This window comes from Globicephala melas, chromosome 7, assembly GCF_963455315.2.
Source record: "Globicephala melas chromosome 7, mGloMel1.2, whole genome shotgun sequence".
NCBI classification, from domain to species: Eukaryota; Metazoa; Chordata; class Mammalia; order Artiodactyla; family Delphinidae; genus Globicephala; species Globicephala melas.
The window spans coordinates 88,598,827-88,614,875 of record NC_083320.1 but is presented as its reverse complement, the minus strand read 5'-3'; the positions used below and the strand labels follow the sequence as shown (position 1 = coordinate 88,614,875).

Below are 16,049 nucleotides of genomic sequence, written 5' to 3'. Positions count from 1 at the left end.
AATTTGCCATCTCAGGAAGAATCCATGACCTCCAAGAGAATTCTATTTAAAAACAGAATGATATTGTTAAGATTCAGTCTCATGCAAAAAAGACTAGATCTTTCTAAATCCAAACTTAAATCTCATATGTATTTTAAAATCTTCTTCCCTCTTTCCAACTTTGATCTGACTCCTTGTGGCCTGAGGACTTGCCATGAAAAAGTCACACAGTTTTTCCATTTACTGCTCTTTTCTATTTATTTTAGTCTCCCACTTATTGCCTCTTACTCTCTCCATTTCTTGGTTTGAGGGCTGAGAAAGAACCTTCCCCCTCCTCCATAACACTCTCCCTTGGATAATTAAGAACCATTTCTAAGAATTCCTTAATTTAAAGACCGCTACAACTTCAATAAACTCTCATTATACTTCTGATCTCTGCTTATGTGGTTTGGGGCCAGTGGGAAGGGTTAGGAGAGAGGGTCCAGGACCAGTTTATGTTTCACTTGGTAAACTGGGGATGGAGTTTTAAAACATGGGGAATCCCATTGCCAATTTTATGGTCCCAACTTATCTTCGAGCTACATTACCTACTCTTCCCTACATGTACCTTACACACTTTTGTTCTTGGCAATGGCCTTTGCTTTGCCACTACCAATTTTTAAATTATTCTATTTCTTCTTCACATAAAATATTCCCACTCCATCTCAGAAACCTTTCTCCTTCAGGTTCCCTCAATAAAGACTCTCCTAATCACCACCACTGCTGCTACTACCCCACTTGTACTATCTACTCTAATCATATGCTATCTCCTTTTTCTGAAATTTTAATGTAATTTTATAATAGCTGTATGAAAATTTTCACTTTAACATGAAATTTAGATATGAGATTTAAGCTTGAGTTATATCAATCTAGTGTTTTTATGCCCCCCAAATTAGTCTTACTTTACATTATGAGACTATTTTTTTAACTCAAGTTTTGTACTTGTTTAAACTAAAAGTTTAAACAGAAAACCTGTTGTGAACAGAAGCTACATCTTATTTATACCATCATACTTTACAGTGTCCACTTGTGTCTTTCACATAGCCAGTAGTCCTATTTTGTCAAGATGTACTGAATTAAAGGCTGAGGAGGAGAAGGAGATGTCCTTACATGACCTGGTTCCCAGTGCGTAGCACTCGAGGAGTGTTCATTGAATAAACTGACAAAAAAGTGAAGTACATGTGGGTTTCTTTGCCTGATGTCCTCAATCATCCTAGAGAGAAGTTAAGTATAGTTATATGCTAAGATGACAAAAGATACTTAAGAAGGTCTGGAATAACAACTTGAGGCCATAGACTAGGTTTTAATAGAATGCAAAAGAAAACTACAGAGCGACTAGTTAGCAGCAAGAGGCCTGTTAAATTGAACTGCATGAATCGATAATAGGCCAGGCACAAGATGTTCTCTACAATAAAATGAAGTGTTGGACTTATTATAAATATGACGGGAAGAAATTCTTTATTCAAAACAAACCCATTTCCTACGTATCTATGATATTTCATAACATTCAAATTACATTTGTTCCTACCATCAGAATAATTATTCATAGTCCAGCAATTGATCATTTTTTTTCCACTGAGGGAATAATGATTTATTGCTTAATTGTAAAGTACAAATGAAAAAGAGATTTAAAAAATATCATCACATTAGAAGACATTTTTATATTCAAATTTACAGGTATGATGTAGACACACTAAACTGAGTCATGTGTTTTGTTCTTGGAACTAAACAAAATTATACCTTCCCTCAACATTCTTGATACGTACTGGCAAGTGTCCATGGGCATGCAGTGGTGGGTAAGAGAATTTACGGGGGAAGTCAGACCCAACTCAAAAAGTTTTAAAAACTTTTCCTAATTTTCCCAGCATTTTCTCATTATTGTTTATTCTCTCATTATAGCTCTAATCTTTACATTTTTATTATAATTTTATGCTAAAACTGTTAAACCTATTTTCTTATATGCTTGATATTTTTGGTTATTAATTTCTGTAATGCTTAACACTACATATATGTGTGTACATATATGTAAACATGTTACATAACACACACATATACATACACACATAATATAGCATAATCTTTGGAGTTTAGAAAAACCTAACTCTCCCACATATCATGTTAATGATAGAGTAATATATTTTAAATTGCTGACTCAGTTTCCTTATCTGTTAAATCGAGGAAATAACACCACTCTACGTTTGTTGTATGCTTTTAAACAGAATGAAAGGGGACCCACTGGTGAGTTCTGAGCAAAGCAGTAACAGCTACTTACATTTTGGAAGGATCATTAGGCCACTACATGAAGAATAGACTGTAGGAATACCAAGGTAGAGGATGATAAACCACAATCCAGAAATGTTGGTAAGAATGACAACGACTCAGACTAGGGTGGTAGCAATGAAAATTGTGAGAAGTAGGTAAAGCATAAATGTAGATTGAAGCCAAAGGTAACAGAATTCCTGGTATACTGAACATAGGATATGTGAGAGAGACACCAAAGATGTCATATTGTCTCTTCGAAATTCATCTCAAATCATCCCTAGTACTAATAGAAATTCAGTTTGTTCAGATATTCAGAGTATACTATTTGGTCTGGGACCTTATCCTAGCCCAGGTGATGAAACATAACTTGTTTAAATATGTCAAGATATTCTCTTCCCTTTGGCTATTGACTGATCTAAGGATGGGCATGTAACCCATTTCTGGCTAAGAAAAAAACAAAGGGATTAACACGAAGACCTTTCTCTTCCCAAATAAAACAATAGAGTCTAGCAAGAAAAAGGTTTTCTCCTATCCCCTTCTCTTTCCTTAGGTGTAAACATACTCTCTGAGGATATATCAAGTGTGCTCTAACAATGGGGCCTTAACATCAAGCATAAGACAAAATATAACCTAGTAAAGGTGGTAGTTGAAAAGGGAGAAAGAAAATCTATAGATTTAACACATTCCAGTTAAATTTTACTTTGCATCCAAGAGCAATCCTAACCAATGCAGCTTTTCAACTTTTATATTGTAATCTTAGTTTTAGCTTGAAGCATGACAAATTTGTTGGCATTATTTTTCTCTCTTATATGAACCTTCTTTGTTTCCTCTTTCACTGTACTGATAGTATGACTTAATTTTATAGCATTTGTCAAGAAAGTGAAGACAGTAATGACACTGGAAAAAGCACATACAACATATAACAAATAGAAAAGAATGTAGATTTTCGTGAGAGTTGATTTGATGTTTTACATAGATTGACTTCACCCTAAATCAGTGTTGCTTATACTTGTTTATCTAATACACCTTTGTGTGACCACTATGGCTTCACTCTTTTCCACTCCAAAAGACACAGGAGTTTTACTAACATAAAAAAAAAACATTTTAAAAAACCTCTAAAATAAAGTAATAATAGAAATTATTATTGCAAGAAACACAATAGTGAGGAATAATATAAAATTTTATAATAGGACTGCTTTTTTTTATTGTATCAGTCAACAACTTATTCCTTACCAACCACTGTACCAAGCTCTGAGGATAGAGAAATAAACCAAACACACACGGCTCTTCTCATCGAGTTTTACGAAAGAATACAGACATTACCCAGTCCAGTGAAAAACAGTGCATAGTATGGTAAAGCAAATAAATATAAATAAGCAAATATAATTTATAAAAGTGAAAGTACTGGGTGCTTTGGTGTCATATAACAGAATGTCTGTTTGTAAAACCAGGAGAAGATAAATAAAATTTATCAAGGTGAAAGTAAGAAGGAGAACATTGCAGGTAAAGGGAAGAAGCTGTTCAAAGACTGAGAGTGGAAGAGAATAGGAAATATTTGAAAACATTTCAAAAAACTAAGAAGTCCAACAGAGACTGAGATAGCAAAGAGGCAGGAGCAGGAGTTTGAGGCTGAAAATTTACATAAGGCCTGATTAAGAAGAATCGTAACAGAAATTTGGACTCTGGTGAGGTTAGAAGATCAATTGGGAACTTATTGCAGGGGTATCTGTGTAGCTCAAAAACAGATTTAATCAGGGTGGAGGTAGTGAAGATGGAGGGTGGTAGATTGATAATATCTGGAAGAAAAAAATCAGCAGAATTTGGTGTCAGCTTGAATTCATTTCAGTGTTAGATATGTACAGTTTGGGTGTCCAAATGGAAAAACGGTACTGTCAAGAAGACAGGTAGACATACTTATCTGAATCTCAAGAAGAAAAAGAAGGAAAAAAAAAAGTTTGGGATGAACATGTTGATATGGCAATTATAGATACATAAATGGAAATTGAAGCTTTAGAAATATTGGAGAACGAGTTTGGCTATCAAATGGTTCTTTCATTCATTCGGCAAATAATTGAGTACCCAATATGTAAACAGTTCTAGGGCAGAACTTTAAATTGATAATCTAGAAAAATGTTGGTGTATCATTTGGATTTACACACACATTAAAGAACGGCATAATAAATATGAACCTATCAAATATGTACTGAAATATACATGACAAAGTGAAAATAAACTTTTCCTTCTGCTTAGCTAAGATAGTTTTGAGATTTGTTTCAGACATTATGACTAAAAATAAATATTAATATCAATTTCTGGATTTTTCTTTTAACGAAATTTAAGTCACTTAAAACCCCCAAAATATATGTAAACGTTAAATTTACCCTTTTTCTGGGTGCACAGCTATAGATCTTGGTTGATCCAAGCCTTGGGAAATAATTACATAACGAAAAGAGCCACTGAGTCTCGCAACTTCAATTAAGTTGAAACCATGATCCGTCCAATATATGTTACCTAGAAGAAATACAAACATGTTTATAATACAATTATGAGAAAAACTTATTCATTAATTCAGCGAGAATTAACTTTCTGAACATTCACATGACTATTAAGAAATCATTTACTTCCTAATTCTTTTTTAATATGTGCAGTTCCTAAGCAGAAAGCTATAAATAAATATGCAAATACTTCTTAATCTCACATGTCTGTGGTTTAAACCATATAGTGATACATTTATATGTTAAAAATAAATTGAAATTTCTCTCACCTGAGGAAGGGCTGTATTTTCATTTTCTACTAGCTTCAGGCAAAAGAGAACTTGTAACACTTTTGTTTACCAGCCCCGTGGGGCTCTCAGGAGATCTGGGCAAAGTTAATACTACATAATCTACTTCTACATAAAAACACTTATCCAAAGGCTCAAAAGCATTAGAAAGAGTGAAGCCAAAAGCAAAAGAGGCTATTTACCCCTGTGGCTAGAAGTACAAAAAAAAACCCTGTTATGAGTCAGAAACAGCATTTTTATGAAGCAGATTGAGCCACTAACAATATAGGTGTGAAACAAAAACAGAGAAAGCCATGGATGATACCAGCAATCCAGTCAATAGCTATCCCTTCCACTCTTCCCAAGCCATTGGTGATGATATCTTCTTTCCAAGTCTGATCTCTTTTAGCTCGGCTAATTTTATTGAAGCCCATGTCTGTCCAGTAGATGGTATCATTTTCTATGGATAAAACAGAAAGAAAAAAAAACATACACAAACACACTATAAAAGGGATCGATATATGTATTAGGAGCACATTGCATCAGCATTTTGGGGGTTATCAACCTGGGTGTGCTGGAGTTTAAGTGTTCTTCAGGAAAATTTACTAACAAAGATGGTAAGAAAGGTATTAAAACCACATGAGAGAACCTAGTCAAATGTTTTAAAGCATTTTTGAAATATATGTGGAAACTGTCTAGCACATCCTTTTTATTTTTTCTTTATTTTCCTATTCATTTTAACTCAATAAATATTTATCCCCATGAATTTGCAATCTTGATATCAAACCAAATTACTTTGGACTACAGTTTTTCTTTTAACATCTTTTCTTATGTCTGAGTTCTCTACATATAAAGAGAATGCTACTGGGGATAATCAACAAAGTCTCAAAGTAGAGAGAGAATGGAAAGAAACATAAAGGCATTTAAAATATATCAAGGGTGTTTTATGTATAAGGTCATTCAAAATGTATAAAGCCTTAAAAATACCTTATCAACTAATTATTCCTTCTGAGGTACTAGTTTCCCAAATGTCAACTACAAACCCTGTGCATTCTTTTTCAAACTCTCTTTGTACAAATGGGCTTAAGAATACTTGAAGAATGGCTCTATGCTATCATAGAGTCTTTAAATAACAGTGCTTTTTGAATATTTGAATGAAAAATGTTCCTAAAGACTGTAAATGAAATATATGTGCATGCATATGCATAAAGGGTAGCAATTATAGATCAATGATGTTAAATACAGCCACTAGAAAGACACTGGGGACAAATCATTAAATAATAAATTTGCCACCAACTAAGTAAGTGTTTGTTTGTGTTGTGACCTACATGGCCATTTGAAGAACAAATCCTTTAAGACCAATATAATTTCCATCTGGCACACAGACAGACTATGGAAATAAAGAAAAAGCAATTAGCATAATAAAGCCATTTATCAGTAAGTTTGGGGATTCTGTTTCAAATGAAATATAGTCTAAATTCTATTACCTGTCTGGGGAAAAATTCCAAATAGCCCCTGTTCCCAACAATGGTTAAGTCAGATACACACTTGCGTGAATAAGAGCAGAGATACCATTTTCAAATATATATCTGGAAAGCAAGGACTTGTTTCATTTTTCCAATTTTGTCAAACTATCAGTTGATATGTTTTCATGATTGAAAGAGTGAATCAATCAACAAAAATAAGCATCATTTTTGTATAAATATTAAGTATTATATGAAGAGTCCTATTCTCTTCTGCTAACATTAGATCCATATATCCAACTGCCTACATTGTGTCTCCACTTGTATGTAAGAAAAGGCAATCTTGATTGCAAAAGACAAATTTTGGATTTCTACCTGAAACGTACTTCTCTCTCAGTCTTCCATATGGCAGCTCCCCATGCCTTGGTGGTATGATGGAAGGCACCTCCATCCTTTGTTTCTTGGGCTAAAAACCTCATATTGTCCTTGATCACTTTTCCTCACACTTCACATCTAATCCATCACCAACTACTCTCATCTTCAACCTATAACCAAATATTTTGTCTCTTTTTATTCTTCTTTCAAATCAGATCCCTCATTCCACCACTTCTCACACTCTCCACTTATAACATAATCCAAGCCATTATTAACTCTTGTCTGAAGTATTGCAATAACCTCTTAGTTCCAGCTTCCACTTTTGCCTCAGGACTCCCTTTCCTCATGAGCCTTTTCTCTACTGAGGGTCCACTGTCGCCCTATTAAAAAGTAAATAAGATAATTTCTCTCCTCTCCACTCAAACTTTCTAATCATTTTCCATCTCATCCAATTGTAAAAGTAAAGTTCCTTCCCAAGACCTTCAAGATCTACCCACATCCTTCAAGTCTCTTTCACCTACTATCCTTCTACTCTCCCCCCTCTAGTAATAAGACCTTCCTCTTCCTAAAACAAACCAAATGCTGTTCAGCCTAAGCTTCTTTACATCACTTTTTCTTCTGCTTGGAATGTTCTTTTCCCAGCTATCTGCACAGCTCTGTCTTAGCTCAAGTATTCCTTCTTACTGAAACTTTCCCTGACTACTCTCTACAGAAATTATTTCCTTGCCATGCTCCATTTCCCTTACAAAACCTATTTTTCTCTGTAGCATTTATTACTGTCAAACACATTACATATTTATTGGTTTGTTGGTTTAGTGTCTGTATTGTCTCACAGAAATATAACCTCTTTGAGGGCCGGGACTTAATTTTGCTCACTGCCCGATCCCTGGCACCTAGAATAGTGCCTGGTACATAGTAAGCTCAAAGTAAACATCTGGTGAATAAATGAATGAATGTGGTGTGCTGTACAAAGACTGGTTGGGAGGGTATACAAGGAAGACAAAGCTCTTACTGTGAGAAACTTTATAAGCTAATTAAGGAACAGAAGGTATGCACATGAAAAATGACTAACAATTCACAATAGTGTAGCAGGAGCAGCATATAAGTAGTAAAGACAAGCATTTTTATGAGTTCAAAGAAGACATTAACAACAAGTATTAGAAAAAAAGGACACTAAATATTTATGTGACCCTTACTTTTCTATTTCTCTCTAATAGCTTTGCCAGTCCTGCAAAATTTTACTTAGTATAATTAGGAAGCATTTTTTTCTCACATATGCCACTACATCTTGCGCATACTTTTATTATCACATTGAGCTGAAATTGCATCTTTGCATTTCTTCTTAGACATTGACTGTGAGATATATCATAGGTAGGGACTGCAATAGACCCAACATTTACCAAGGCAGTCACAAGTGCAGTAGGCATTTCATGAATATTCACTATGTGAATAATAGATTAATTTGTAATGCTGAGGCTCTCTCTACATGGTCAAATCCACTAGATTACAGCACTGAAGGAACGGAGATGTTTCCTTATATTCTTTTATTACTTATATTTGGGATATTAGCAAGCAAATCAATCATGTAGTGGTGCATTAAGGAGGACCAAGAGGATAGAATAATTAAATCACTCATTCTCATCCAAATCTCCTTTCCTTATTTTTCACATACACATTGCACACCTCCATGCTTTAAATGGAATGACTTCACTAAGATATAAGAATATGTCTTCTAATTATCTGGGAATATCTGTAAAACATACATAAGGTAGGTCAAGAGTGTTTTAATTATAATAGAATAAGGTGGAAGGATGATAAAATTTTACAACAAACCTTAAAGATACAAAGTGGAAATACATATAAAGACAGAAAGGGAAGAAAGACTATCATAACTGTGTTCTGACACTTATTCCAAAATATGATTTTTTTAACTTTAATTATCCCCATTCAACAGATACTTACATAATACTTAGTGCATGCTAAGCATCCACATAGGCATAGGAGTACGGTGTTGAACATGACAGTCCCTGAAATCGTAGATTTTACTTCTGGAGTTGAATTTTTAATATAAACTATCCTAAGACATATGACAATAAGTAACATATAATATAATTATAAATTATGTACCTATTTTGGACACTCAGATAGTATTCAATTTCTGGCTATTATGAACAATGATATGAACATTCTCATCCATGTCTTATAGAGGACATACAGTGTAATTTCTATTGGGTACATAAACAGAGGTAGAATTGCTGAGTCATAGGATGGCTTTAGTAGGTAGGGCTTATTTTAATACATTAATTAATTATCTGAAACAATTTTCCCCGAAATAATAATCTACACTATAGACCTTCTACAACTACTGTTGAACTCCACCACCCTCTTCCTATCTGGCTGATTCAACCATGAAGACCTCCTACTACATAAGAACATGCAAGAAATTCTAGATTCTCTTATTTCCAGGAACTAGCCACCATGCTTATTTACCTTGGTTCATAGTGTTTACCTTGTTAGATAAAAAAAGCAAATGACTGGAGTAGTATGCTTAGTGAAATAAGTCAGACAGAGAAATGCAAATACTCTGTGTTATCATTTAAATATGGAATCTAAAAAATAAAACAAATGAATGTATATAGCAAAACAGAAATGGACTCAGATATAGAAAACAAACTAGTGGATACCAGTGGCAAGAGGAAACTGGGGAGGGGCAAGATAGAGGTATGGGATTAAGAGATAAACTACTATGTATAAAACAGGTTAGTAACAGGATATATTATACAGCACAGGGAATTATAGCCACTATTTTATAATAACTTTACATGGAGTATGATTTATAGAAATATTGAATCACTATGTTATCTATCTGAAACTAACATAATATTGTAAATCAACTATACATCAATAATAAATAAATAAATAAAAATATGTAACTAAATGGGCATGGCTGTATTCCAATAAAATTTTATTTCCAAAAAGAATTACTTAAGGACAATTCCAAAGTACTAAAATTTACAAATTTGACTAGCTCAATTTATCTACTCAGTTTTTTTGTCTCTATCCTGCTGGACCCATTATACTCTATCCCATACTTTAAAAATAAAGACAGTTATGCTCAATCCCAAAAGTTAATTTATGGAGAATTCTATATAAAGTGTGTTCTGGTTTCTTGATAAACTTCAGTGTTGGGTTCTAAAGAATGTTTTACCTATGGCTATTCAACAATTGTCAACAGATACACTCCTTACTACCTTATAGAGAAAGCTGTCAGGATTTTATTGTTATATTTTTAGCTTTTGTTTTTATATACAAATAAGATTTGGCTGTATGGAGCCAATACAAGCTCTTGGTATCAATGATTACAGTGAACCTGCACTTTAATTCTGCCGCAATCAAAGTGAACAATGTCCCTCGCCCCACTCTAACCACCAACTCTTACTTGGACTTCAAATATTTGCTACCACTTTCAGATGAGCTGGTTGCTGACACCTTTCTCATTTTAAAGTCAAATATAAGCATTCTCCATGTGTTTACTGGCTTTTTAAATTTTTTTCATTTTTTTGCTACTTATCAGCAGTGACCTTAACAGACAGGCCCCAAAATAGTTTCTACATTCTCAAAGGCTGCCTTCAAGCCCCACATCCATTAATTCCTCTAGTTTAGCTGAGACTGTGGTTTCCAAACTGATTTTTTTTTTTTTTTTTTTTTTTTGCGGTACGCGGGCCTCTCACCGCTGTGGCCTCTCCCGTTGCGGAGCACAGGCTCCGGACGCGCAGGCCCAGCGGCCATGGCTCACGGGCCCAGCCGCCCCGCGGCATGTGGGATCTTCCCGGACCGGGGCACGAACCCGTGTCCCCTGCATCAGCAGGCGGACTCCCAACCACTGCACCACCAAGGAAGCCCCAAACTGATTTTTATTCTAAAACTTTGACAGATATGACAGTTACCTCTAATTCAAACTCTGTTTTTTATACTTTCAAAAATCATATTCTCTAATATTTGGAAAGAAGACACTTTGTCATATCACTCCTGCATTTTCCAGTCATCATGTGTATCAATGCAATATTTTTTTCCTGTTTTGTGTCATTTCAGCCCAGATACAGGACTCAGTTTTTTCTCCTTAATCCATGTCTTACTCTCCCACCCGTATCATGTGCAGAACTATACATACAAGCTTGAAATACAAACAGTGCAGTAGAATTCATGGAGGCATGGGATATGAAGATTTATTATCATAACATAAAAGCTTCAAATTGAAAATCAAATGTCCTTATTCTACAAGGTGCCCTGGCCACCCCACCACATGCGTTTTTTTCAGTGGCAGCTTCATATTGGGCCCCAGCCTCACATCTTTTCCTCAGCTCCTCCCCTTCTCTCTCATCTCAATTTATCATCCCCGCCCCTTTCTGGTTAGCCATTCATCAAAAAGAAGCCCTCTCTAATCATTGCTCCCATTCTCAGCAACACATCAGCCTTTAAATAATTTCAATTTCTTAGCTCTCAAATGGCTGGCTGCCCATTAGAATTGCCCAGGGAAGTTTTAAAAGAATACTGAAGATGCAGTCACGCCTCAGAGATTTGGAGGGAGACGCAAGAGGGAAGAGATATGGGAACATATGTATATGTATAACCGATTCACTTTGTTATAAAGCAGAAACTAACACACCATTGTAAAGCAATTATACTCCAATAAAGATGTAAAAAAAACCCAAAAAAGATATATATATATATATATATATATAAATTGCTTAGTCTGGGGTAGTTTGCAGGTTGAGAATTACTAGTTAACCTGTCAAAAGTACAGATAAGAAGAAAAACACTTGTTATTTTACAGGGTCCAAGATCTTGAGAAGGAGATTTCTATTATAAAATGCTACTCCCCACAACATGGCACCGTAACCCCCATTACAATCTCATTGTTATTAATGTTTCTTTGCCAAAGGGATTTTCAAGGGGAGAAGGGGGAGAAAAGAGCTTGATATAACCTCCAGAATATCAGCTTTGGGGGAGGTATTTTTTTTCTCCAGTTTGGGGAGGGCTTTAACTTGAAAAAAAATAATTAAAAAAAAAATTTGTTTACTTGATTCTGATATGCCACGGGCCCCAGATCTGTTAGAAATTACTGTTCTGCAATCTATGCCTGAATCAGGTCAAATTATAAGGTAGCTCATAGGGAGGTTACTTTGCTTTGATCCTTCTCCATTCCCAATAAGCTGGCTTTTACTGAACTATGTTTGTATCCTAGGCTACAGGTATGTATTCTTTGCTTGGTTTGTTTTTTTTTGATTATATAGACATTGTGAGCCCTGAAATTGATTATGTTCCTCTTCCCAAACTGGTTGTTAGAAATATAAAAATTAAATTTGCTGCAAACTTCTAGCAAAAATATAGACTTTTACAATGTGATTTTATCTCTCATTTCATGTTTCTTTTTCCCTAATTTTTCTCTTGGCACTCATTTGTTCCATCTTAATTGTTCATCTCATTGAAATTCCTGCATTTTTGGGAAGCTACATAAAATGATTCTTAGAACTAGATAAGGTATTATATATATATAAAATATATATAAAACATATACATGTTTTAATATAGCAAGTCATATGTTATAGACAAGTCACATCAAAGTTGAGTAAACACACTCTAGGGAACAACTAGGAAAATTAAGAAAATCCAAGGCAGTGCAAGAAAATGTTAAAATTGTAGTTTTTACTTTTTGTCTCTTATGCTTTTAAAATTTCTATTTGGTATATATTTTATAATGTATTCAGTCATAACATGTAATACAGTAATAGTATATATTCTTTATAAGTAAATAATTTTAATAAAATAATAAATAAATAAAGAGTGAGATCTCTTTTTGTTTAACTAGTAAGTTGTCTGATAAAAAGGAAAGGTTTAGTACTACCAGTGCAGTTGCTACTTTCCAGTCATGCCCCATTTTTGGCACACTCTGTGCCATGGTGCACCAGTTGAAACCTCTGGAGCAGACTATGATGTTATAGAAACTGAGAGGAAAGCAAGGTCGAAGTCAAGGTCATCAGGGAAGATTTCATGGAAGAAGTGAGGCTTTGGCTGATCCTTGAAGACTGGAGAGCATTTGGATTAGGAGAGATGCACAATATAGTTCCTAGAAACTTAGTTTAGAGAAAGAACCAATTTAATAAATGCAATCACCTCCGTAATAGGAGTGGGGGAACAACAAGATCATTTCAGGAAGAGTTGTGAGCAAAAGCTGTGATGACAGCCAGTTCTAAATTATCAGATGCCTGGGAACAGATAAGAATTAAGTTGTACTTTCTATTCTTTTCCAATTTTGAAATCATTTTTTCAAATATTTTGCAGGTTAATAATGACCCAAGTTCTTGATATACCATATTAAAAGGGATTCAATAGTAAAGTGCTAATGAATTACATTTGTTTCTTTCATTTTGAAAAAGGCAAATCAATACAAACACTAATGGGTAATTCTCCTACAGTAACAAATCAGCAAGAACTCCATCTTGTGAGTGAATAAAATAAAATCTGCAGACTTCAAAAGTTTTAGATATCTTAATCCCCTTAAGGTACAATGTTATGAAACCTTAGATAATGTACATTCTCTTTTAAATTACTCTTTTATCAAGTAAGAAATATATGCCTGCCTAGGTTTTGTGCCCTGAATGAAATTTGCATTAAACATACTTATTATAAAAGCAATTCCATTTTCAGGTTTTGAACGGTTTCCTCTCAGGGTAACAAAAGAATCTTTCACATTTTCTTAAGCATTCACTGTTTTTTCTCTTCAAAGCAATTGCACTGTGCTGTTTTTCATAGGCATTAAGTTAGTTCTCACAGCGCTTGAGTGCCTAATTTTGACTTTCAGGTAACATATGAGAACTAAAACATCCTGTCACGCTCTCATCTTTTTCACATTTGGAGAGGACCGATGGCAGCTCCAAGGAGAAATTGTTTTAATTTATTCTGTTTTAGACTTCCAAAACTAAGCTGTAAAATTGAGACAGCATGTTGAGTAGATACATCTTCAGGGGACACCTACTCAGACATTTATTCAGGAAACCATCAACCTGCTTCAGAAAATAATGACACTCTGTACCACTTTTATTTTTGAATAGGGAAAAGGCAGAAATCTTGTTCCTCAAATGCTTGATTTCTATATTATACCTCAAATTAATAAATCAGACAAAGATCAAGTATAAACTTTAAAAACAGAGGATTTTCCAGCAAATAAGTTTGGATTTTTTTTTTCTTCATTACCTCTGGTGGAAAAAAAAATTTCCTTACTTAAGAAGTTTACTAAAGAGAGGAATGTAGCATAATAACTAACATCTTGCATACTGTGTCCTAATTTCCTGAGTTATAGATCCCAGTTCTACTACTTAAAGGCTCTATGACATGGGAAAGTTCCTTAACCTTTCCATTCAGTTTCCCAATATGTAAATTGGGAATAATAGAGTTGCTGTGAGGATAAATAAATAAATGCTTTGTTACAGTACTTAATGCCTAGTGCATAATATACATAATAAAGTATCAACTATTAAAATTAAAAATACAGAGTATATAACAAAATGAAAGGTATACTAACTAATAAATTTGGCAATTTTGTATGCTTTTGAAGTTTTAATGTGGTTTTAGTTTAACATACTACCATCTTTATAAATGCGAAACTAGACAGAAAATATTTTAATATTTCTTCTCTAAAAGGACAAACATCTAATGTGAATTATTATCATCCAAGGAAATAACAAAAACAGTAGAAAATTTATTGAAAGCAAACACTCGACATTGCTATATATTTTCAAAGCCAACTAGCTATGAATTATTTATATTAAAAGTTAACATTGATTTGGATGCATAGTGACATCCCATATTTTCAGAAAGGCAAAGTTAAGTTTACTATTAAAAGTTATACAGAAACTTTGCTCTAAAGATTACTTGACATTGTCAGTGTTTATTGTACTTAAAAGGCAGGCCAAAAAAAAATTTTTTTTCCAGAATAGAAAAGAGTTATTATTAACACTGTTAAAGAATCAATAAAATTTCCATCCTCAATGGCTGTCTTAAATGTCTACGCATATCACATATATGACAGATAGATGTTTAAGACTCTTATGATATAATTATTTTCTAGTTTGACTTTACTGTTATTGAATTGTAGCTAACATGATAATAAAACACAGTATATAAATATGCTCTGACAGGGAGATCAGCTCGGTGCTTTGTGACCACCTAGAGGGGTGGGATAGGGAGGGTGGGAGGGAGGCGCAAGAGGGAGGGGATATGGGGATATATGTATACATATAGCTGATTCACTTTGTTATACAGCAGAAACTAACACACCATTGTAAAGCAATTATACTCCAATAACGATGTTAAAAAAAAATGTGTTCTGAGCTTTCAGAAAAAAGCACAATGAACAAATTCTTGCTAAAAATTAAAAAAAAATGTATATCAATACTTTTTGAAGGCTACGTGTATTCTAGGGGATACCAAAATGACCAAGAAGCCTCCTTCAATCTTCCCAGAGAACCAATCACCCTCTTGTAAGTACTTGGTAGTCATCTATATCACCTATCATTTTATAGTAAGTCACAGTTGTTTCTCCACCTATACTGAGAGTACATTAAAAGGAAGGCTCCATATAATCTTTCTAGTTAGCTCCTGAGAAGCCAGTGCATTACTTTGGACTGTAATGATATAAAAGCTCAGTGAATGAATAACCTAGCATGGCTGCATGCCTTCATGCCATAAAAAAGTTCAAAGTCAATATGTCAGAAGATAAACCTACCAGAGCTGCCCTAAATCCACTGTGTGCTCTAAGTTGATGGGAGGAACAGACTCCTCATCACCCAAAGATCTGAGCATTGTCCTTGATCCCTTCTGCATCTATTTACCACCACATCCAGTGAATCACCAAGTCCCGCATGTTTTAACTCCTTTTATTTATTTTTTTCAATCTGCACGTACCACTACAGTTTCATTCAGGTCCTTACCATATCTCTTCTGAATGGTTGCAACAGCTTCCTAAATGGTTTCCCTTCCTACAATGTTATCCTCCTCAAACCCATTCTCACAACTATCAGGGCAACTTAGTTAAAATGCAAATCAGACCTTCTCACTTACCACTGATCATGTTCCTAGGTTTCTCATGACCTCGGATGAAGTTCAGATTC

General features: G+C 34.3%; 1 protein-coding gene across 1 annotated transcript in view; it reads right to left on the bottom strand.

The window, feature by feature from the left end:
- Positions 1–16,049, bottom strand: part of LRP1B (LDL receptor related protein 1B) — a 1,792,829-nt gene that overhangs the window by 480,480 nt on the left and 1,296,300 nt on the right. The window contains exons 36-37 of the mRNA XM_030883038.2: positions 5,367–5,501; positions 4,662–4,791 (exon numbers count right to left, since the gene is read on the bottom strand). Coding sequence (XP_030738898.2) covers positions 4,662–4,791; positions 5,367–5,501 — 265 coding nt within the window. The remainder of the gene's footprint in view (positions 1–4,661; positions 4,792–5,366; positions 5,502–16,049) is intronic.